This window comes from Chiloscyllium plagiosum, chromosome 4, assembly GCF_004010195.1.
Source record: "Chiloscyllium plagiosum isolate BGI_BamShark_2017 chromosome 4, ASM401019v2, whole genome shotgun sequence".
NCBI classification, from domain to species: Eukaryota; Metazoa; Chordata; class Chondrichthyes; order Orectolobiformes; family Hemiscylliidae; genus Chiloscyllium; species Chiloscyllium plagiosum.
In genome coordinates, this window is record NC_057713.1 from 66199756 (window position 1) to 66222135 (window position 22380).

At 42.5% G+C, this 22380-nt stretch overlaps 1 protein-coding gene across 5 annotated transcripts in view; it reads right to left on the minus strand.

Annotated features, from left to right (window-relative positions):
- The window catches only part of lypla1 (lysophospholipase 1), a 93017-nt gene that overhangs the window by 53566 nt on the left and 17071 nt on the right, over positions 1-22380 (minus strand). For 4 of the 5 annotated variants that reach the window (XM_043688340.1, XM_043688339.1, XM_043688338.1 and 1 more), the window contains exons 2-3: positions 8616-8647; positions 5208-5273 (exon numbers count right to left, since the gene is read on the minus strand). In XM_043688340.1, coding sequence (XP_043544275.1) covers positions 5208-5273; positions 8616-8647 — 98 coding nt within the window. Of the gene's footprint in view, positions 1-5207; positions 5274-8615; positions 8648-11356; positions 11374-22380 lie in introns of those variants that run through there. The other variant, XM_043688341.1, reaches the window with a different exon arrangement.

A 22380-nucleotide genomic window follows, 5' to 3' on the forward strand; every position in this document is an offset into this window, starting at 1 on the left:
TGCCCGAAACGTCGATTCTCCTGCTCCTTGGATGCTGCCTGACCTGCTGCGCTTTTTCAGCAACACATTTTCAGCACTTTAGAGAATGAGACTGGGAAAATAATGTAGGACCAGGGAATGGCAGAGGAGTTAAGTAAGTACTTTGCACCAGTCTTCACTGTGGAAGACACTGATAACATCCCAAAACTACAAAATATACAAGGGGAGAAAAATGACTGGAAATAAATACAATAACTATCATGACAGAAGTAGTGCTTGGGAAACTAATGGGGCTAAAGCCGGAAAATCCCCTGGAGCTATTGGAATACATCCAAGAATATTAAAAGGACTACAGCAATACTGGATGCACTGACAATAACCGCCCATGAATCCTTAAGATTTGAGAAATACTCCAGAGGATTAGAAAATTGCTTTATTTCTAAAAGTGAAGGAGACAAAATAGCTAACTACAGGCCAGTTAATGTCCAATATTAGGAATACATTAAAGTCTATTATAAAACACAATATGATGAAGCAAATTCAGCATACCTTCATGAAGGAGAAATTATGCCTGACAAATTTACAAAATTCTTTGGAGGAGATAACAAGCAGGATAGTTAAAGGGGAAATAAAGAAAGTAATATATTGTAAAAAGTAGATGTAAAAGGGGTTTTAAAAAAAAAAAGGTACTCAGCCTGAATCTACTTAAATGTAAGAATTGGAGGTAGTATTAGTGTGGATGGAGCAAAAGCTAGCAAATAAAAGAAAAGGCGGGGCCTTTTTAGGCTGGCAACCTGTAACAGGGATCAGGGCTGGGGCCACAATTTGACATTTCATGGTGCCAGGATCAAGGATGTCTCAGAGGGGGTGCAGGATGTTCTCAAGAGGGAAAAAAGGGTCCAGCAGGAGGTCATTGTGCACATTGGGACCAACGACAAAGGAAGGGGAAAAAAAAAAGATTCTGAATACAAAGTTAGGTGGGAATTTTAAAAAGTTGGTCCTCGAGAGAGTAATATCTGGATTACTCCTGGTACTACAAGCTCGTGAGGATAGGAATAGGAGGATAGAGATGAGTGCATGGCTGAGGAACTGGAGGGTGTATGGAGAAGATTTCACATTTTTGTATCATTGGAATCTCTTCTGGGGTAGAAGTGACCAGTACAAGGAGGATGGATGGAACCTAAAATTGAAGGGGTCTGGTAGGGAGATTTGCTCGAGCTGCTCTGGAGGATTTAAACTAGTACAGTAGGGGTGTGGGATCCAGGGAGATAGTGAGAACAGATAGCAATCTAAGACTAGTACAGTTGAGAGAAGAATCGAACAGTCAGGGCAGACAGGGACAAAGCAGAGAACAAAGTAGGATTGATCAATTAAACTGCATTTATTTCAATGCAAGAGGCCTAACAGGGAAGGCGGATGAACTCAGGACATGGTTAGGAATATGGGACTGGGATATCATAACAATTACAGAAATGTGGCTCAGGGATGGACAAGACTGGCAGCTTAATGTTCCAGAATACAAATGCTACAGGAAGGACAGAAAGGGAGGCAAGAGAGGAGGTGGAGTGGTGTTTTTGATAAGGGATAGTTGTACTGAGGGAGGACATTCCTGGAAATACATCCACGGAAGTTATTTGGGCGGAACTGAGAAATAAGAAAAGGGATGATCACCTTATTGGGACTGTATTATAGACCCCCCTAGTGGTCAGCAGAAAATTGAGAAACAAATTTGTAAAAGTAAATTTCAGTTATCTGCAAGAATAACAGGGTGGTTATGGTAGGGGATTTTAACTTTCCAAACATAGACTGAGTGCGCCATAGTGCTAAAGGTTTAGATGGAGAGCAATTTCTTAAGTGTGTACAAGAAAACTTTCTGATTCAATATGTGGATGTACCTGCAAGAGAAGGTGCAAAACTTGAACTACTCTTGGGAAATAAGGCAGGGCAGGTGACTGAGGTCTTAGTAGGGGAGCACTTTGGTCGCTGGCCCCATAATGTAATCTAATCTAATCTAATAATTCTATTAGTTTTAAAATAGTGATGGAAAAGGATAGACCGGATCTAAAAGTTGAAGTTCTAAATTGGAGGCAGGCTAATTTTGACAGTATCAGGCAAGGACTTTCAAAAGCCAATTGAGGGCAGAAGTTCATATGTAAAGGGACAGCTGGAAAATGGGAAGCCTTCCGAAATGAGACAAGAGTCCAGAAATAGTATACTTCTGTTCGGGTGAAAGGAAAGGCTGGTAGGTGTAGGGAATGCTGGATGACTAAAGAAATTGAGAGTTTGGTTAAGTAAAAGAAGAAAATTTATGTCAGCTATGGGCAGGATAGAGCAAGTGAATCCTTAGAAAATTATAAAGGCAATAGGAGTATACTTAAGAGGGAAATCAGGAGGGCAAAAAAGGGGACATGAGATAGCTTTGGCAAATAAGAGTTGAGGAGGATCCAAAGGGTTTTTACAAATACATTAAGGACAAAAGGGTAACTAGGGAGAGAATAGGACCCCCTAAAAGATCAAGAAGGCAGATTTTGTATGGAGCTGCAGGAGATGAAGATACTAAACAATTATTTTGCATCAGTGTTTACTCTGCAAAAGGACATGGAAGATATAGAATGTGGAAATAAATGGTGACATCTTGAAAAATGTCCATATTATAGAGCAGAAGTACTGGATGTCTTTAAACGCATAAAAGCAGAAAGATCCCCAGGACCTGATCAGGTGTACCCTAGACCTCTGTGGGAAGCTGGGAAAGTGTTTGCTGGGCCTCTTGCTGAGATATTTGTATCATCAATAGTCACAGGTGAGGTATTAGAAGACTGGAGGTTGTCTAATATGGTGTCACTATTTAAGAAAGTTGGTAAGGACAAGCCAAGGAACTACAGACTGGCGACCCCGACGTTGGTAGTGGACAAGCTGTTGGAAGGAATCCTGAGGGACAGGATGTACATGTATTTGCAAAGGCAAGGACTGATTAGAGATAGCCAACATGGCTTTGTACGAGGGAAATCATGTCTGACAAACTTAATTGAGTTTTTTGAAGAAGTAACAGAGGATTGATGAGCGCAGAGTGGTAGGTATGATCTATACGGATTTCAGCAAGGCGTTTGACAAGGTTCCCCATGGGAGACTGGTTAACAAGGTTAGATCTCATGGAATATAGGGAGAGCTCACCATTTGGATGCAGAACTGGCTCAAAGGTAGAAGACAGAGGGAGGTGGTGGTGGAGGCCTGTGATCAGTGGAGTGCCCTGGGATCAGTGCTGGGTCCACTACTTTTCATCATTTATACAAATGATTTGGATGTGAGCTTAAGAAGTATACTTAGTACATTTGCAGATGACACCAAAATTGGAGGTATGGTGGACAGCAAAGACAGTTACCTCAGATTACAACAGGATCTTGTTCAGATGGGCAAATGGGCTGAGGAGTGGCAGATGGCATTTAATTCAGATAAGTGAAAGGTGCTACATTTTGGAAAGGCAAATCAGGCCAGGACATATACACTTAATGGTAAAGTCCTAGGAGAGTGTTACTGAACAAAGAGACCTTGGAGTGCAGGTTCATAGCTCCTTGAAAGTGGAGTTGCAGGTGGATATGATAGCGAAGGTGGTGTTTGGTATGCTTTCCTTTATTGGTCAGAGTACAGGAGTTGGGAGGTCATGTTGAGGCTGTACAGGACATTGGTTAGACCACTTTTGGAATATTGCATGCAATTTTAGTCTCCTTCCTATTGGAAGGATGTTGCGAAACTTGAAAGGGTTCAGAAAAGATTTACAAGGATGCTGCCAGAGTTGGACTTGAGCTAGAGGGAAGAGGCTGGGGCTATTTTCCCTGGAGTGTCTGAGGCTGAGCGGTGACATTGCAGAAGTTTATAAAATCATGACGGATATAGATAGGGTAATAGGTTAGGTCTTTTCCCCTGGGTAGGGGAGTCCAGAACTATAGAGCATAGGTTTTGAGGTGAGAGGAAAAAAGATATAAAAGAGACCTAAGGGGCAACTTTTTCATGCAGAGGGTAGTGAATGTGTGGAATGGGCTGCCACAGGAAGTGGTGGAGGCTAGTACAATTGCAAAATTTAAAAGGCATCTGGATGGACACATTAATAAGAAGGGTTTGGAGGAATATGGGCCGGGTGCTGGCAAGAGAGACTAGATTGGGTTGGGATATCTGGTTGGCATGGCCGAGTGGGATCGAAGGATCTATTTCCATGCTGCACATCTCTATGACTCTAAGTATGTCTTTCAAAATCAGTATCCGCCTCTATCAGTGAGCATTTAGAAATTTTATTTCTCTTCATCAACATTCCCTTCGTCAGGAAGGGCTTATGCCCAAAACGTAGACTCTCCTGCTCCTTCGATGCTGTCTGACCTGCTGAGCTTTTCCAGTGCTACACTTTAGGATAGTGAAGGCGGCATTGGGTAAGCTTTCCTTTATTGGTCAGAGTATTGAGTACAGGAGTTGGGAGGTCATGTTGCAGCTGTACAGGACATTGGTTAGGCCACTGTTAGAATATTGCATGCAATTCTGATCTCCTTCCTATCGGAAAGATGTTGTGAAACGTGAAAAGGTTCAGAAAAGATTTACGAGGATGTTGCCAGGGTTGGAGGATTTCAGCTACAGGGAGAGGCTGAACAGACTGGGGCTGTTTTCCCTTGGAGGCTAAGGGGTGACCTTATAGAGGTTTACAAAATTATGAGGGGCATGGATAGGGTAAATAGGCAAAGTCCTTTCCCTGGGGTCGGGGAGCCCAGAACTAGAGGGCATAAGTTTAGGGTCAGAGAGGAAAAATATAAAAAGAGAGACTTAAGGGGCAATTTTTTCACACAGAGGGTATGGAATGAGCTGCCAGAGGAATTGCTACATTGAAGAGGCATTTGGATGGGTATATGAATAGGAAGGGTTTGGAGGGATATGGGCTGGTGCTGGCAGGTGGGACTAGATTGGGTTGGGATATCTGGTCGGCATGGACGAGTTAGACTCAAGGGTCTGTTTCCATGCTGTACATCTCTATGACGCTCTGGCATTTGCAGTCCTCACCTTGTCTCAATAAAACTCAGTTGTGTTGTATCACAAGACTTGCACGGAAGAAAGATTCAATTATATAGGAAACACAAGAATGACAAGACCTGTAATAAGGTGCTTCAATTCAGTAAAACAATTAACTATAAAACTTTATTTTGGTACAGGCACAGAAGTCAAAATTGAACAAATGAAATTAAAGTACTTACGCATGTGGGCATATGTATTTTACATGTGGTGCCCTGATAGCTGTCAAGCCCTCTGCCCAGCCATACCTAGAAAATAAAGAAGATAGTGAATATGAATTTTACATAAACTGGGAAATAATCTCAGCTACAATGGATGTTAGCCACATTCGTGCACACCCAAAAGGGTGTATATGTGCAAATATTAACTAAACAGCAAATAACCTGAATATAAATCACATGTTTAAAATCTTTTATCAGACTGCTTACATCAGCCCTTTCAACGTTATGCTCAGGGTCATAACGAGACACGGAAAACCACCTTTCTTTCCTCATTGAGAAGTGCCAAGGCCCAAAGCTGGAGATGTCAGACCAATAGAAGATGCATATCTTTGAAAATGACAATTTTTTAAATGATTATTTTAGGAATTTTGCAAATTTTCAACAATAGACTAGGTTTCTGTTGGGCCATCATACTTTTTAGTGCACAACATAAGACACGATTGAGTGGCTGAGTGCTGGAAGATAGCTGTCACAAGATAAATTTGATCTTCAATAATTAAACAACATCTGTAAATCTATTTAATATGCTCATTTGTATTTCTTAAAATAGATGTTTCCACATATAAAGTGGAAACTGTTGAAGTTTTTCCCTGCTGCCCATTGCAGGACCAAAATCCTGACATACTTTTTTTGATCTGTTAGCTGAGGAAATCCTTCAAGAGAAATTGTATGCATTATACCTTCCAGAGATACCTGTAACATATTTCTTTGTTTGACAATAAAGGCTATGAAAAAACCCAATAAAAATTCACTGGGAGCTCTGCAGTAATGAATACAAAACAGGAAGTAATTCCAGAGATGGAATTACTGCAGATATGCAGGTCTATGTGGAGAGAGAAAGAGAATTAACAGAGTTCAGTAGGACAATTCTTCACACTCTTTCTTGCATTCATCCAAAGTATTTGACTCAGTAAATGTTGCAGCTCTGGATTGTACTCAAATATTTGAACAGCCAAGGAACTTCACAATTCTGCAGACATTTCATAATATGTCCTCAGTGGAAGACCTGAAACAGAAGACTTTAAAATCTGGATCGAAAGACGTGGGATTGTCCGCATGCTATTTTTAACGAGTCAACCAGCCTGATTTAGATGATCTTCGCCTATTATTCAGCATTTCTCACAAATCTTTCACTGCTGAGAACATCCAAAGTTAAAAACCACACAACACCAGGTTATAGTCCAACAGGTTTAATTGGAAGCACACTAGCTTTCGGAGCGACGCTCCTTCATCAGGTGATAGTGGAGGGCTCAGTGAATTGATCTTTACATTGCTCAGGCCAGATACCAACTCTGACACCTCTTTGTACTGTTCCCTCGATTATGACCCCACCTCTGATCAACAAGCCATCATCTCTCAGACCATCAAAAACCTTATCACTTCAGGAGCTCTCCCATACATAGCCTCCAACTTGATAGTTAACTAACCCCACACTGCCCATTTCTATCTCATGAAGGATAGGTCACACCTGACAAATCAAGAGTTTTTTTGAAGATGTGTCAAAAGTGGTGGACAGAAGGAAGACTATGGATGTCATTTATATGGAGGCTTTTGATAAAGTGCCATATAAGAGACTGTTCGCTAAAGTGAAACCCATGGAATTTAAGGCAAATTACTGACGTGGATAGGAAATTGGCTGAGTGACAGGAAATAGTTAGAATAATGGGTAAGTATTCAAACTGGCAAGACACTACTAGTGGTGTTTGGGCCTCAGCTATTTACAATATTCAATAACAACTTGGATAAATTCCTCAGTTCAAAGATGTACAGATTAGGTGGATTCCCATGCTAAATTGTCCTATATTGTTCAGAAATGTGTAGACTAGGTCGATTAGCCATGGCTTATGCAGGTTTTCAGGGGATAAGGCAGGGGGTGGTCTGGGTGGGATGTTCTTTGCAAAGTGTAGATTCGGTGGGCCGAATGGCTGATATCTGCTTTGTCGGGATTCTGCCATTATATGAAAGACAGTAGATAAACTACTTCCACTGGTTGAAAATTCGAGAAGCAAGAGGCATAGTCTAAGAATTTGGGTCAGGCCATTTGAGAGAGATGTTAAAACACAATGTGTATAGTGGTAATTTGGAATTCTCTCTCAAAATGGCGGTCAATGTTAATTCAACTTTAATCTCAGGTAGACAAGTTTGTATTATTATCATCAAGAGGTAATCTCAGGCAGGCATAATGGATTTAGGTCACAGATCAGCCATGATCTTACTGAATGGCAGAGGAGGCTCAAGGGGTTGAATGGCCTACTCCTGTTTCTCACTTCTTGATTTATTTTTAAAAGGGTAGTTTGCAGAAAAACATTTCAAGCTCACATGCACGTTAAAAAAAAAAGACAGTATGCCCTGAACAGAAAAAGAACAAGCTCATTTTCATGCTGTGCTTTCTAATACACTAAAAAACATTATTGCCAAATTGGCATTATCAAAATTACAGTTTGATGAAGGACTTCAGTAACTCTCCATTATCAGTGGTATCATGCTTTTTCTACATTTTCTAATTATTACACAGCTTATTTTTATTATGGGAAGCACTCAAATGGTCAAAGGCTTTTCTAGTGAATTTTCAGATTATTCAAGAAATAATAATTACGGCAACGGTTGAGCATTAAGTGTGCCTGTACTCTCTCCTCATAGCTTTGCCAAATGCATGCTCATCACATACAAGGGATGTCAAGTCATCATTGAGGCAGGAAAATCAGTTTTTTATTATTCATTCACAGGAGGTGGTTGTTGACTAGGCCAGCATTTAGTGTCAACCACTAAGCGCCCATAGGGTTGTTAAGAGTCAATCACAATGCTGTAGGTCTAGAGTCACATGCAGGCCAGTCAAGGCAAGGATAGTTGTGTCCTTCCCTAATGGACACAAATGAACAAGATAAATTTCTCCCCGACAATTGACAACCATTTCATGGTCGCCATTATACTCAAGTTCATTTTTTAAAATACTTGAAGTCAAATTTTAATCATCTTCCATGGCAGGATTCTGGAACATTACCCATACCTCTGAATTAATAGCAATAAAACCATTTGGCCATCACCTCCTCATAAGTGATCAACCCTGTGCTTAACACAAACTTGGGTCTGATCGCATATCTATACTGGTTTGTTGGGAAAAATAAAGCATAGAATCCATACACATTTTTTGATCCCCCCATGGATGAGGGGTGCCAAGGGCTCTTGCAGTGCCAATCAATCATTCTGAAGGTGGCTAGCCAGCCACATTTCAGGAATGAGACATGCGATTCCCACAACACACTAGAACACATTTATTCAAAAATCAGTGACAAATACATATTGAATATAACCAATTTTCATTATACACCTGAAGTAATATATTATACACAACAAAAAAAAGTCTCTTACCCAGTGTCTCCTAATCCATGGAGAAAGATAACCTACAAGTAAAAGGGGAATAACAAAATAAATAGATTAAGAAAAACTATAGCAATAAAATCAACATGAAGCTTAAAGAAAAACAAAAAACTTTCTGCACAGAAAATACAAATGAGACGGACGTATTCTTTTATCACACCATTCTATCATTTCCTCAAAAATAGTTCAAATATCTCAGACATCTAAAACATTTACCACCTTATAAATAGCTTGCAATGCAAGTTGACCACAGCTTGACAAGGGCAAGAGAGATTTGAAATCCTGATAATTGACGCAATCATAAAAAGGTCATTTTGCCCATCAATGCCAGATCAACTCCCTTACAGACTTTTCCCTTTCAAGTATTTATGCAATTATTTTTTGAAAGGTTATGGCCAAACCTGACCTCCCCACTCAGGCAACGCATCAGGATCAAAACTCCCAATTTCTAGCAATTACTTTAAAATGTACATCTACCAATTACCAGATCTCTTGCCACTGTCAAGTTTGCCTCACTTACTCTTTCAAAATCATGAAGGATTTTGAAACATGAAATTTTCTTCCAATTTTATCTATTTTAAAGGAGAACAATGCCAACTTCACTCATTTCATTCCACATCCTTACTACTATGCTTGGGAATTTCTTCTGTTCTGCAAACTGTTCAAGACTTTGGCTTCTTTGCAGAGATGTGGTACGTAAATTAAGACATATCATTCCAAATGGGGAAATCTAGGCGTTTTATGATTGAATGATAAAATATATCAAAACCATTCACAGGATGTAAGCATCATTGGTTGGACCAGCATTTATCACCCACTCCAAAAGCTGCCCAGACAGTGAAGAGTCAACTGATTGCTGTGTCTTTAGAGTCACATGTAGGCCAAAGCAGATAAGAACAGGAGTTTCCTTCTATAAAAGGAGTCAAAATTACAAAAAAAAACAAAGTTATGGAATGCACATCTTTATAAAGAACATTTTTGTTTGGAAACAGCATTCTCAACTGGTCACCTTCAAAAGATTTCTATATGTAAACTTAATGTCTGTTTCTGCACCTCATTTGAAATCTTATCATTTAGTTTATAAAACCTCTTCAGGTCAGTCAAAACGAATCGCTTCACACTTCTGAAAATCTTAATCATATTCCTGATTTTGCTGGTCACACTAAAGAGTAGCAAATCCAATTTGGCCAGTAACATCACCAACTAACCACTAACATTAGCAAAGCAACAGAAAACACAATTTGATATTCACTTTGCGTTTTGCCAGAAACATTCACCCCCAGACCTCACTGCAGCCCTGATTCAACACGGACAAGACCTGAATTCCAGAGATGATAGTAAATGTCCTTGATATCAAAGCATCTCCAAGACATGAGCAAGAAATCTGAACTTCAGGTACCAGCTCCAACACTTGGGAAACTCAAAATCAACAATGACTTCATAGCTTGCTCGTATTTGCACCAAATACCCTATCTGAACTATTCATACTAATGTACCATAGCAGGAATATGAACCATCTACATTGCCTACTACTCACCAGGTTTCAAGAACACTACTTGCAATCCTCCTGGTCGAGTTCTTGAAACTTTTCTGTTATTTTCAAACCACCTTCATCGATCCACACTTCACTGTGAACTTGCTATTTATCAGACTACTCCTTTTAGGAACTGTAGTTTTAGGAGGTTTTTTCCCTTAAATAAAATTAACGCTGGCTTAAGCTTCACCTTTGAGTAATGTGACAATACCAATGAGAATTACTTTTTTTTTCCCCCCCACAGTTATAGAATCATTGACCCTTGTAAGTTTTTTCTGCAATTTCTTCAATGCATTTGCATCCTTCCTACTGTGTGGAACCAAACTTTCACACAGCTGAGGACCGAACAAGTATCTTAAACAAATTAAGCATCATCCTCTCGCTCTTTGTATACTCTATGCTGCAAATAATAAAGACCAGGATACTGTTGTTCTATTCACTGTGACACTCAGGTCCTGCACCTTCTTTAGAACTGTACTCTTATTTTACCTTGCTTGTTCATTTGTTTCTTACCAAAGTGTATTAGTTTCTGCATTGAGCTGTCACTTATCTTCTGTTCAGTACACGTCAACTGGTCTGTCTACATGCCTTTGAAGTCTCACACTGTCCTTCGCACAAATTTATAGTGCTTACAACTTTTGTATCATCCTCACGTTATATAATTGTTCCCTGCATATCAAGATCTACAGCATTCATATTTATCAGGAAAAATAAAGGGTCCCAACATCAATCCTTGGGGAACTATACTATAAACATTCCTTCAGGCCAAAATATAGCCTTTACTCTGGCTGAATATTAGGAAATAATCCCATGACCACAAATGTACTCACTTTTGAGGAGCTACAAGTTCTCACAAAATTGTTGCATGGCACTGTATCAAAATGCCTGTTGAAAGTTCATGTTCATAACAGCATTACCCACATCAACCCTGCTACCACTTCAAAATCTCCAGCAACTTAGTTAAATGTGATTTTCCCTTTACAAATCTATGCTGGTTCTTCCCGATCAAGCCATCTTCTTCTGTGTGAAGCATAATTCAATCCCACATAGCACACATTGTTCCTCCTGAGTTTCAAGGTGAAACCACAATTATCTTAATAGATCAGTGGGTTTTTCATGTAACATTTGAGGGGTTGCATGAAAAGGAATGCAACATCTGAAACAAAAAAACAGAGGAGCGGAGGTTGTTGTATCTAACCTCTCCTAAACTGTAGTTCAGTCTAATGCATATCAGTCACTTCTTTACCACCTAGACATTGTCCTGGAAAAAAAAAATGAGAAAAAAAAAATCAGAAATCTATATCCAATCAAGAAAACAAGTTGAAAATTCTCCTCTAAGCTCGCAAGGCAATCAAAACTGCTCCAAGAAACTATACTAAGTGACACTGATTAATTGATACCTACTTCCAAAATTTGATCTTCCCCTAGCTAGGAACAAATGTAGGTCTACCCTCTAGGAAAAGGACACTCACTGCTTCAGGCCTACTAATGGATTAAAAAAAACCTAATATCTAACAGGTTTCTTCCCTTGTGTAATTAAATGCATAACCTTAGTAAAATTATTTGCTGGAGTGAGTTTTCATGTTCATGTAACCATTGTCAATGTCCTCAGTGAAATTGGTCAAGTCTACACCTCCCTTAGGTGAAAGGAATCAGGACTTCAACCTAAGGTATTTTCAACGAAAAAAAATTGTGGCCTTCCTCAGAACCGTTCTGTAATGAGTGGAACCATCTGGATCTTGTTGACTATAAGATCCTTGACTAGGGTTGTTAGCAATAGAACCGGGGGCCACGGCCCAGGTTGTTTCCAGGGTGTCCCTCTTCTGTTGCTGTTGCTGCCAGCATCGCTTGGGCCCATTAGGAATCAGGACTGTTACTGTTACCTAGGTACGTTAAGAACCAGAACAGCTGCAATTGTTTGAGGACCACATGTCAGAAAACCCCTGAAGCATCTGGCAGAACAGCATGGCTAGTCCCAAAATAAAAAGCTTCAACTGCACTTGTTGCACTAGCCACGACCTTGGGTTCAGCTGTTTCAGTTCTGGCCACAACCCATCCCCTTTAGGCCCTTTATCAAAGGCCAAGGGATTAAGGCCTACCTTCACTCAGATACACAGCAAGGCCATAGCTAGTATAGTCAGCCCACTAGCTATCACTGTTGCGACCAACACACATGGAAAGGCCATATTTTTCCTGCAGTCACTGTTGGCAGGACATATTTACCCTTCGACCCTCTGGAGGTCACTGCCCTGATATCGCACCTTTTTTCTGCCAGTGAGGTCTTCCTTCTCCTCTCTCTTCCCCCCAAAATAGAATATTGGGAAGAAATCCAGTCAGGTGTAACACCGCTCCTGTTTGGGCTAAAGGACTTTCAGGCATTTTAACAACCTGCTGGAGGACAAGCGGTTCTAGACCAATTGGAGAAGGGAGTAGGGTGGGGGGGGAATTCCCCTTCCTGGAGGGGATAATGGGACGTGAGCAAGGCTGTCAGAAGTACAAATCAGACAAAGAGGTAGGAAATCGAAGATTTAACTGTTGGAGAAGGAGATGCTTGACCTGGAGTCACATCTCAGTCAGCTCAATGCAGACTCCTCTCTGTGGGGCAGGAGTGTGGAGAGAAGGCGGCTGTGCTTCGAGACTGCAGTTTGTTGGGTCCTGGGGTGCGTATGACAGGTCACAGAATTCTGTGGGAGGACCTGCCACAGCTCAGACCAGAGGACACCAGAAGGCTTGACACTCTGGTCGTTTTTGAAGAACTGAACGATACCCTCACCTGGCTTCCATGAGCCAATCAACAGTGCCAGACAGGCTTCTGTGGAGTACTTCAGTGCGCTCTGGAATGTCATTGGTGGAGAGAGGGGGGGGGGGGGGGGGAGAATGCTATGACTACACGCAGGTGCTGGGGAAGTGACTGATTGCTGGAGAGCTTGGCACAGGGTGATCATAGCCCTGCTGCCAAAGAGGAGGGACCTGTGTTCTCTCAAGAACTGGCATCTGATCTCCCTCCTCCGCAGAGATTACAAACTTTTTGCCAGGGTGCTGGCTTCTCACCTGGTGTCTGTGCTAACACACACGACCCACCCTAGCCGGTTAAAATTGACCTGGGCGGAAGGATTCACAACAACATCCATCTGGTCGGGGCCCTTCTCGTTTATATTTTTGTTGTGTGCTTTCCTGATCAGGTGTTTGACAGGATCAAGAGTATCTGCTTGGGACTCTGCGGGCAACGCAGTTCAGGACACAATCACCCAGATCTGACATTTGTACACTGCTGCTGACTGGGTGGTTAAAAGGTTAACAGGTCCCTAATGGCGACCCTTCGCTTCAGGAGTATGTCAGGGCTGACCTTTGTCCTGCCAGCTGTATTCCCTCTGCATGGAGCCTTCACAGTACCTCTTGCAGAGGTCGTTCTCGGGGCTAGTTCTGTGTGGACCGGACACAGACGTGGTCTTTTTGGCTTATGGTTGATAATATGCTCATGCTCACTGAGCTGGCTGACCTGGCAAGGGTGAGCAAGTGCTAGGTGGTGTTCTGTCTTCTGCCAGGATCAACTGGGCCAACTGTTTTGGACTCCTGGTTGGTCCGTGATGGGTGGACTCTCTGCCAGAGAAATTAGAGTTGCAGCTGGAATACCACCCATCTCCTCTATCTGGGGTCTGGAGGGCAAAGTCTCAGCTCACCTAGGCAGATGAACAGGACTACTGAGTGCTCTCTTACAGGGGTGGAGTGCTGGTCATAAACCAGCTGGTGGCCTCCACATTGTGGTACCAGTTGGTCCCGGAGTCTCTCCTCCTGGCTTTGTCACTGACATCTAGAGAACATTGGTTCACTTCTTCTGGGACAAAAGGATGCAGCACAGGTTCAGAGTGTCCTTATTAAGGAGGGCAGTAATTCGCGAGTGTGTTCACACCCACGTGGCAACTTTCTGCTTTCAAATCTTGCAATGAGCGTCCTAAGTGGTGCACCCTGGCAATGTATTTTTTCTGCCAAGTGCATAACCTCAGTTACAACATGCAGCTGCTTTTATCAACCACATGGGTTTGCAGGTTGCCCTCAAGATGCTGCCTGTCTTTTACCAGGATCTGGATTACTGTCTGGGACATGGTTGACTCACGCCAGATCTACTCTCCATCAGGAGTAGTAGCTATCATCAGGATGTCGCTCAGGAATCTGCATCCTCACAATTGCAGGTTCGAGTGGCTGGCAGAGGGGAGGGCTGTGGCTGCAGGGCGACCAGGGTCAAGATGCTGCCACAGGATTTGGCATGCAGAGCAATGGTAGATATCCGGGTCACGGCCACTGCCATCCAACACCTTAAGATAGTGATGCTCACACCTGACAACGTGCACCAGTAGGAGGAAGCTCAGATGTGTTATTCGGCTCTCAATGGTTTCACAGGTCGGTGCAACAATCTGAAGCCCAACGAACCTACACTATTCCATTTTCATCCATTTGTTTATCCAATGACCATTTAAATATCCTTAAAGTTGGCGAGTCTACATGTCATCCCATTCCCCTTCAGTCAAAGCAAAATGCTCAGCAACACAGTATAAGTTTTACCACCATCTTTATTCTGTGCCCTGAAGAGACAGAGAACAATCACCCATGTGCACAGGGACTTGAGTTCTCGGTTTTCTCTTGAACAGTTTCTTAATTAATTATGTAGTCATTTTACAGGGAGGAGCATCCAGCTAAGGCAACATACATGCAGGTTGTAATGGTCACCCAATGAATAAGTGTCAATAGCAAAAATTAAGCCATTTGCTGTTATAGAATGAATGTTCTTAACCTTAACTAGTTTCACATAATGAATACTTTCCACCTTGTTAAACTGACCTTACATACTAAATGCTTCTAATATTGTTAAATGGTTCTACGTAATGAATGCTTTTCCACCTTGTCAACCCATTACCCTTGCACCCAGCACCCTATTAACTGCAAGTTTTTATCTGATCTGAATCATGCTCAGCTGATCCTCTTGTTTCACAAAACTCAGAACTCTTTCCTTACCTGCTCATACCTTATACACATTCTCATATGACTGTTGCATGCAGGGCATTCCACGCCCTTACTATACTGACCTATATCACCCCTCAATTTAAAGTTATATCCCCTTGTGCGAGCCATCACCATCCGAGAAAAGAGGCCTCGAGTCCCTCAGCCTTTCCTCAAAGGCCTTCCTCCATACCAGGCAACATCCTGCTAAGTCTCCTCTGGACCCACATTCTTCCTATAATGAAGCTAGCAGAACTGTACACAATACTCCAAGTGCAACCGCACCAGGAGTTTTGTCCATCTTCAACATGACTTTGCGGTTCCTAAACTCAATCCCTCTACCAATATCTTCATATCTTCTGCCTTCTTAAGAACCTTATCAACCTGGATATCAACTTTCAGATATGCACAGGGACATCGAGATCTCTGCTCATCCACATTGCTAAGAATCTTACCATTAGCCCAGTACTCTGCATTCCTGTTGCTCCTTCCAGAGTGAATCACCTCTCACTTTTCTGCATTAAACTCCGTTTGCCACCTCTCAACCCAGCTGTGCAGCTTATCGATGTCCATCTGTAACGTGCAACATCCTTCAGCACTATCCACAACTCCACCGTCCTTAGGTGTCATCCACAAATTTACTAACTCATTCTTCTATGCCCTCATCCAGGTCATTTATTAAAATGACAAACAGCAGTGGCCCCAAAACAGTTCCTTGAGTTACACCCACTAGTAATTGAACTCCAGGATGAATATTTCCCATCAACTACTACCCTCTGTCTTCTTTCAGCTACCAATTTCTGATCCAAACTGTTAATTCACCCTCAATCCCATGCCCCTGTATTTTGTGCAATAGCCTATCATGGGGAACCTTATCAAACACCTTACTGAAATCCATATACACATCAACCACTTTACCCTCATCCGTGTGTTTGGTCACCTTCTCAAAAGAACTCAAAAGTTTGTGAGGCACAACCTACCCTTCAGAAACAGTGCTGACTACCCCTAATCAAATTATTCCTTTTGTGATGGTTATAAATAGTCAATTATAACCCTTTGCAACACTTTACGCACATCAGAGGTAAGGCTCACTGGTCTATAACAACCAGGGTTGTTCATACTTCCTTTCTTGAACAAAAGGGGCAACATTTGCTATCCTCCAGTCTTCTTGCACTAGTCCTGTAGGCAATAACAACAACAAAGATCAAAGCCAAAATTCTGCACTCTCCTCCCTGGCTTCCCAGAGAATCCTAGAATAAATCCCATTCAGCCCAGGGGATTTATCCATTTTCACACTTTCCAGAATTGCTAACACCTCATGAACGTCAATCCCATCTGGTCTAATAGGCTGTATCTCAGTATTCTCCTCAACAACATAGGAGAGAAGCTGAATGAATTTTTTTTGTCTGTCTTTTTCTAGTGCGAATACTATCTCTTTGGACTCCACACACAACATTCCAATACTGTCCTTGATTGGCCCTAAATCTTATTCTAGTCATTCTTTTATTCCTGACACACTCAGGATCAAGAAAAAAAAACCCTATCTGCCAAAGACTTCTTGTCTCTTTCTTTCGGTCTTTCCTGGCTAACTTTTAACTCTCAAGCACCCTAACTGACCCATCATGTCTCATCTTTACATAAGCCCTCTTTTTTTGTCTTGACAGGAGACTCAACTTCTTTAGTAAAGCAAGGCTCCCTCGCCCGACCATTTCCTCCCTGCCTAACAAGTACATACTTGTCAAGAACACAGTAGCTATTCCTTGAACAAGTTTCACATTTCAAATTGTGCCCATCCCTTGCAGTTTCCTTCTCCATCCTACACATCCTAAATCTTGCCTAATCATAATTGCCTTTGCCCAGCTATAACTCCTACCCTGCGGTACATACCTATCCCTTTCCATTGTGAGAATAGATGTAACCGAATTGTGATCACTATCACCAAAGTGCTCACCTACCTCCAAATCTAACAGCTGGCCTGATTCATTACCCAGTACCAAATCCAATGTGGCCTCACCTCTTGTTGGCCTATCTACGTACATGTCAGGAAACCATTCTGCATGCATTGGACAAAAACTGACCCATCTAAAAGTACTCGAATGATAGTATTCCCAGTCAATATTTGGAAAGTAAAGGCCCCCATAACAACTACCTTGTTACTCTCGCTCTTATCCAGAATTATCTTTGCTATCCTTTCCTGTACATCTCTGGAACTATTTGGAGGCCTATAGAAAACTCCCAACAGGGTGCCTTCTCCTTTCCTGCTTCTAATCTCAGCCCGTACTACCTCAATAGACAAGTCCTCAAAAGTCCTTTCTACCACCATAATACTGTCCTTGACTAACATCCCCCACATCTCCCCCTCTTTTATCACCTTCCCTGTTATTATAGAGCCATCTAAACCCCAGAACCTACAACAAATCATTCCCATCCCTGCTCTGAAATGGCCACAACATCGAAGTCCCAGGTACCAACCCATGCTGAGAGTTCATCCACCTTACTCTGGAGACTCTGGGCGCTGAAGTAGACACCCTCCTGCCTAGCGGTACACTCTTGTGATCTTTAAACCTTATTTATGACCTCGCTATTCTCATCCTCCTGTACACTACAGCTACAATTCAGGATCCCATCCCCCTGCTGAATTTGTTTAAACCCTCCTGAAGAGCCTTAGCAAATTTCTCCTCCAGGATGCTGGTACCCCTCTGGTTCAGGTGTAGACAATCCTATTTGTAGAAGTCCCACCTACCCCAGAATGAGCCACAACTATCCAAGAATCCAGATCCCTCCCTCCTGCACCATGCCTGTAGCCACATGTTCAACTCCTCTCGCTCCTTATTCTTCACTTCACTAGTACGCGGCACGGATAACAAACCAAAGATAACTCTTTGTTCTAGCTCCAAGCTTCCACTCTACCTCGCTGAATAACTGTCTTAAATCCCCATCTCTTCTCCTACCTATGTGGATCACAACTTGGTTCACAGACTCCAGTCCAACTGTTTGCTTTGCAGTGCTGAGAGGTCTGTGGACTATGTATGTACTGGGTGTGGGCATTTGTGCTCCCTTTTTAACTATATGAACAACCTTCTGTTTTTGGTTGCACTTCAGCCCCATACTCCTGATCTTTGGGCAGCTAGTGTAGAGAACGGGCAGGTTGGAGGATCTCCTCAGGTGTCTGCCCCCGGGCCTGGTCAGAGCTTAAAAATGTGTTGCTGGAAAAGCACAGCAGGTCAGGCAGCATCAAAGGAGAAGGAGAATCGATGTCTCGGGCATAAGCTCTTCTTTAGGAATGCCCAAAACATCGATTCTCCTTCTCCTTTGATGCTGCCTGACCTGCAGCGCCTTTCCAGCAACACATTTTTTAAGCTCTGATCCCCAGCATCTGCAGTCCTCACGTTTTCCTGGGCCTGGTCAGACTGGGTATTAACAAGTCCAGGCAGCAGGCCATGGAGGGGGTCATTTATGCTGACTGCCTGCCCCTCTTTGAGTTTAATTTCCAGCCTCTTGTCCTTGGAGAAGGAGCACATGGTGTTCACTAACACACTTGATGCTTTTAGGGAGAGATTGGCATTGCAGAGGGAGGAGGGGGTGGGGTTGTTGGAGTGCCTTATTGCTCCCCCCCATTCTATGTTGATTTGATCCCTACCCTCCTCTTCACTCCTCCTCTCATGTAAGCATTGCTCCCATCTGGCTTTGCTCGTTACTAGCCCCTTGGCCACAGGGGTGTGTTTCCCGTGTGGTGGAGCACGTGACCTATACCACACACACACACAAAAAAAATACTATTGTACAGCAGTAGTGTAGGAGCCAAAAACAAAAACAAACCAAGGCAAAAAAAAAACACAGGAGATTTAGCTTCCTCAGTTCAGGATTCCTAATGAAGGGCTTTTGCTCGAAATGTCAATTTTGCTGCTCCTTGGATGCTGCCTGAAATGGAGACTACTAGCTGAACAGCTCTCTGAAAGGTACCTGTCTGTTGTGGGTTTACACAGCAGAACAGAGGCTGACCTGGAGAGAATCTACAAAGGAGATTCAGCAAAGGTGACTGGTTTTGAAACATGATTTTTAAAAAATAAATCAGATTAGCATTGCAGAATAGGAGGTAAAAGATAGGTTTTAAGAGAAAGGAGTTGTAAATAGTTGTTGGTTTTAATATTCTCTGTTGGGCTGACAGAATAAAGTTGTTAATTTTTACATTAAATAGCGACCTGTAGGATAGTGCTTTGCCTATCGAATTTTAACAGATTACAGCACAGGGTGAATCTTTTCTACGTGGCTGGTTTAAATTAGGAGAGGAGTTTATCGTGTCGGAACAGCATATCCTGAGCAGACTATTGGGTGGAATTGGGTGAGGAAGATTTACTCAACATTTTTCAATTAGAAAATGGCTGCCTCAGTGAAGTCTTAGTCAAATACCCAGCAGTTTTTCCAAGGAGAGTTTAGGACTACTAAAGGGGCCAAAATCACTTTACACGTTGATCAGAATGCAATTCTGGGATTTTGTAAGGCCCGCCTGGTGCTACTTGCCATGCAGGCAAAAGTAGACGCAGAAAATCAGGAGGCGGGAGAGTGAAGGAATCATCAAACCAGTACAGTTTGCAGAATGGGACGCACCAGATTTTGAAGTCTGTAGGCTCAGTTTGCCTTTGTAGGCATTTTAAGAAAACAGTAAACTGCTTCTCACAAGTAGATAAGGGGTCCTGTTCTTTATGAAGTTGGACATGAGCCACATCTACATGCAACTGTAACTGGAGGAGGTGTCCCAGAATTACACTACAATTCCCATAAGGATTTATTTCAGAGTATGTGATTGCCGTTTGGGGGTACCAACCTGAGCAGTTTTCCAGCGGACCCTGAAGAACATTGCACAAGGACTACCCCAGGCTGCCATTTAGCTGGATAACATACTAATAACAAGACAGACCAATAAAAAGAGCACTTGTCAAACTTGGATATAATGCTTAAAATGTTTCTCCCAGAGGAGTGTATGCCTTAAAAAGGAAAAAAGGTGTTCTCCATGCACCTCAAGTGACCTACCTGGGTTAGAGACGACAAAACTGGGTTAAACGAGTGAGAAAATAAAGTGAGGGGATCAAAGGAGCCCTGGCTCCCAGATTTGTACCAGAAGTTAGGGCTTTCCTTGGGTTAGTGAATTATTACAGAAAATTTGTATGTTACCTTGCCTCCATCTTGGCATTCTTACACCTGCTATTGAAAAAGGATGAGCCTTGGAAGTGGTCAAGAAGCCAAGTAGCCTTAAGGGAAGTGAAAAAGCAGCTATGGTCATCTTAGGTGTTGGCCCACTATGATCCAAAGCGAGAGAGTGTTGACATGCAGTGCCTCTCTGTACGGCATCGAGGTAGTGTTGGATCAGTGGCCTAATGGAGAAGAACACCTGATGCCGAACACAAACATGCCCATATAGAGGTATGTTTGGCAGGCATCTTTGGTCTGAGGAAGTTCCACCAGTACTTTTACAGACAAGAATTTGTCATTGTAACAGATTACAATCCTATCTAGAGCTACTGAAAGGAGACAAGGTGTTGCTGCCCATGACTTCCAATTGAATTCTGCATTGGCACTTTACTCTCAACAAAAGTTGAAGCTAGAATACCACCCAGGAAACCAAGTGACTAATGCAGATGCCTTGAACTACCTCCCACTGGCAGATACTCCACTGGTGGAGCATCCCCTGGAAGAGTCCATTGTAATTTTAAACATCCTGGCCATCCTTCCAGTCACCGCTGACAATATCTGATTGTGGACACAAAGATCTTGTCCTAGTGAAACTAAAACTGCTGGTGGTAATAGAGGAAACAGAAGGCCACCTCAACTAAGACAGAAACCTTTCTGGACCCAGCAAGATCAGATCACCATACAGGTTGGCATATTACTAATGGGGAGCAAGGGTGATTGTCCCGAGGTTGCAGCCAAATTCATCAGGGATCCCCATGAAGATGCTAGCAGGAAGTTACGTCTGGTGGCTGGGGTTGGATGCTAACATAGCTGCATTGATGGATCAGTGCACTGTGCCAACAAGGACAAAAACATTGCCACTAGTGGTGCTTCCAAATTCATGGGAATGACCAGGTAAATCCTGAAATCAGTTGCATGTCCACCTTGCCAGTCCTTTCATGGGCTCAATGTTCCTGGTCATTATGCACTTTAATGGGTGCCGACAAAGTTCATTCAGCAAACTCAGAGATGATGACTGAGAAGCTGAGAGCATCATTTGCAATACACTGTCTTCTGGAAGTATTGGCCACGGACAATGGGACGTGATTTATCAGCAGGGAATTTGAATATTTCCTAATGTGTCAAATGCCATTTGACTTAAGGACAGCTCCATACCATCCATTATCCAATGGTCCAGTGGAAAGAGCAGTCCAACTGTTGAAGGCAGGCTTAAAGTTCAGGTAGGTGATACACTCTTGAAGAAACATGTGGATGACCCGAAAACTGTTAGCTAGTAAACAGGACAGATGCAAAATATACCTGGCCCCTCAGAACAGCCAGAAGACCTGACAGAGGTTCACCCTCCCTTTCTAGTGTTGAGGAAACTTTCAAGTTTGAGATACCTAGTTACCATGCCAGGAAGTGGGGGAGAACGCTCCGCAAGATGATCCAGACGCAAGAGGCGGGCTACAGTCTGGTACACACCATTCACGTCAGAGGATTAGACCAGGACAAAAACATCACAAGAAAAGCTACAAACAAGACCAAGCCTACATCCCTGGACGGGAGGTGGGAGGGAACCTGGGCCAATCAGGAAAGTCTTGGATTGCTCATATAACCTGGATATTTAGATCTCTTCCGTTTAGGTGGCTGTGTGCTGTGCACAAGTAAGTAAATAAAAGGGTGACTAGGTGACAGGATATTAGCCTCTGTGCAGTTATTTCAAGTTCCAAAAGCATCAGTATCACGGAATGAACCAGAATTAGGCACAGTACTGTAAATAAGGCCCAACTCAAGGTCAAGAATAAACAATGTTTCATTTTGTATGAATGGCTTTATGAATAATCCTTATAAAAAGGAGAATGAAGTAGTAACATTTCCCACGATTAAATTATTGGGGAAACAAGAACTCATGTTGCACATGCACATCAATGGCAAAGACTGGTTGCCATTTGAGGGAGAAACTTCAGTCTGGTAAGGATTGCTATGCGGTTGGAGATTCCATTTTGTAGATGAGGCATTGAAGCAGAATTCTAACAACCTGACCACATTCAACTT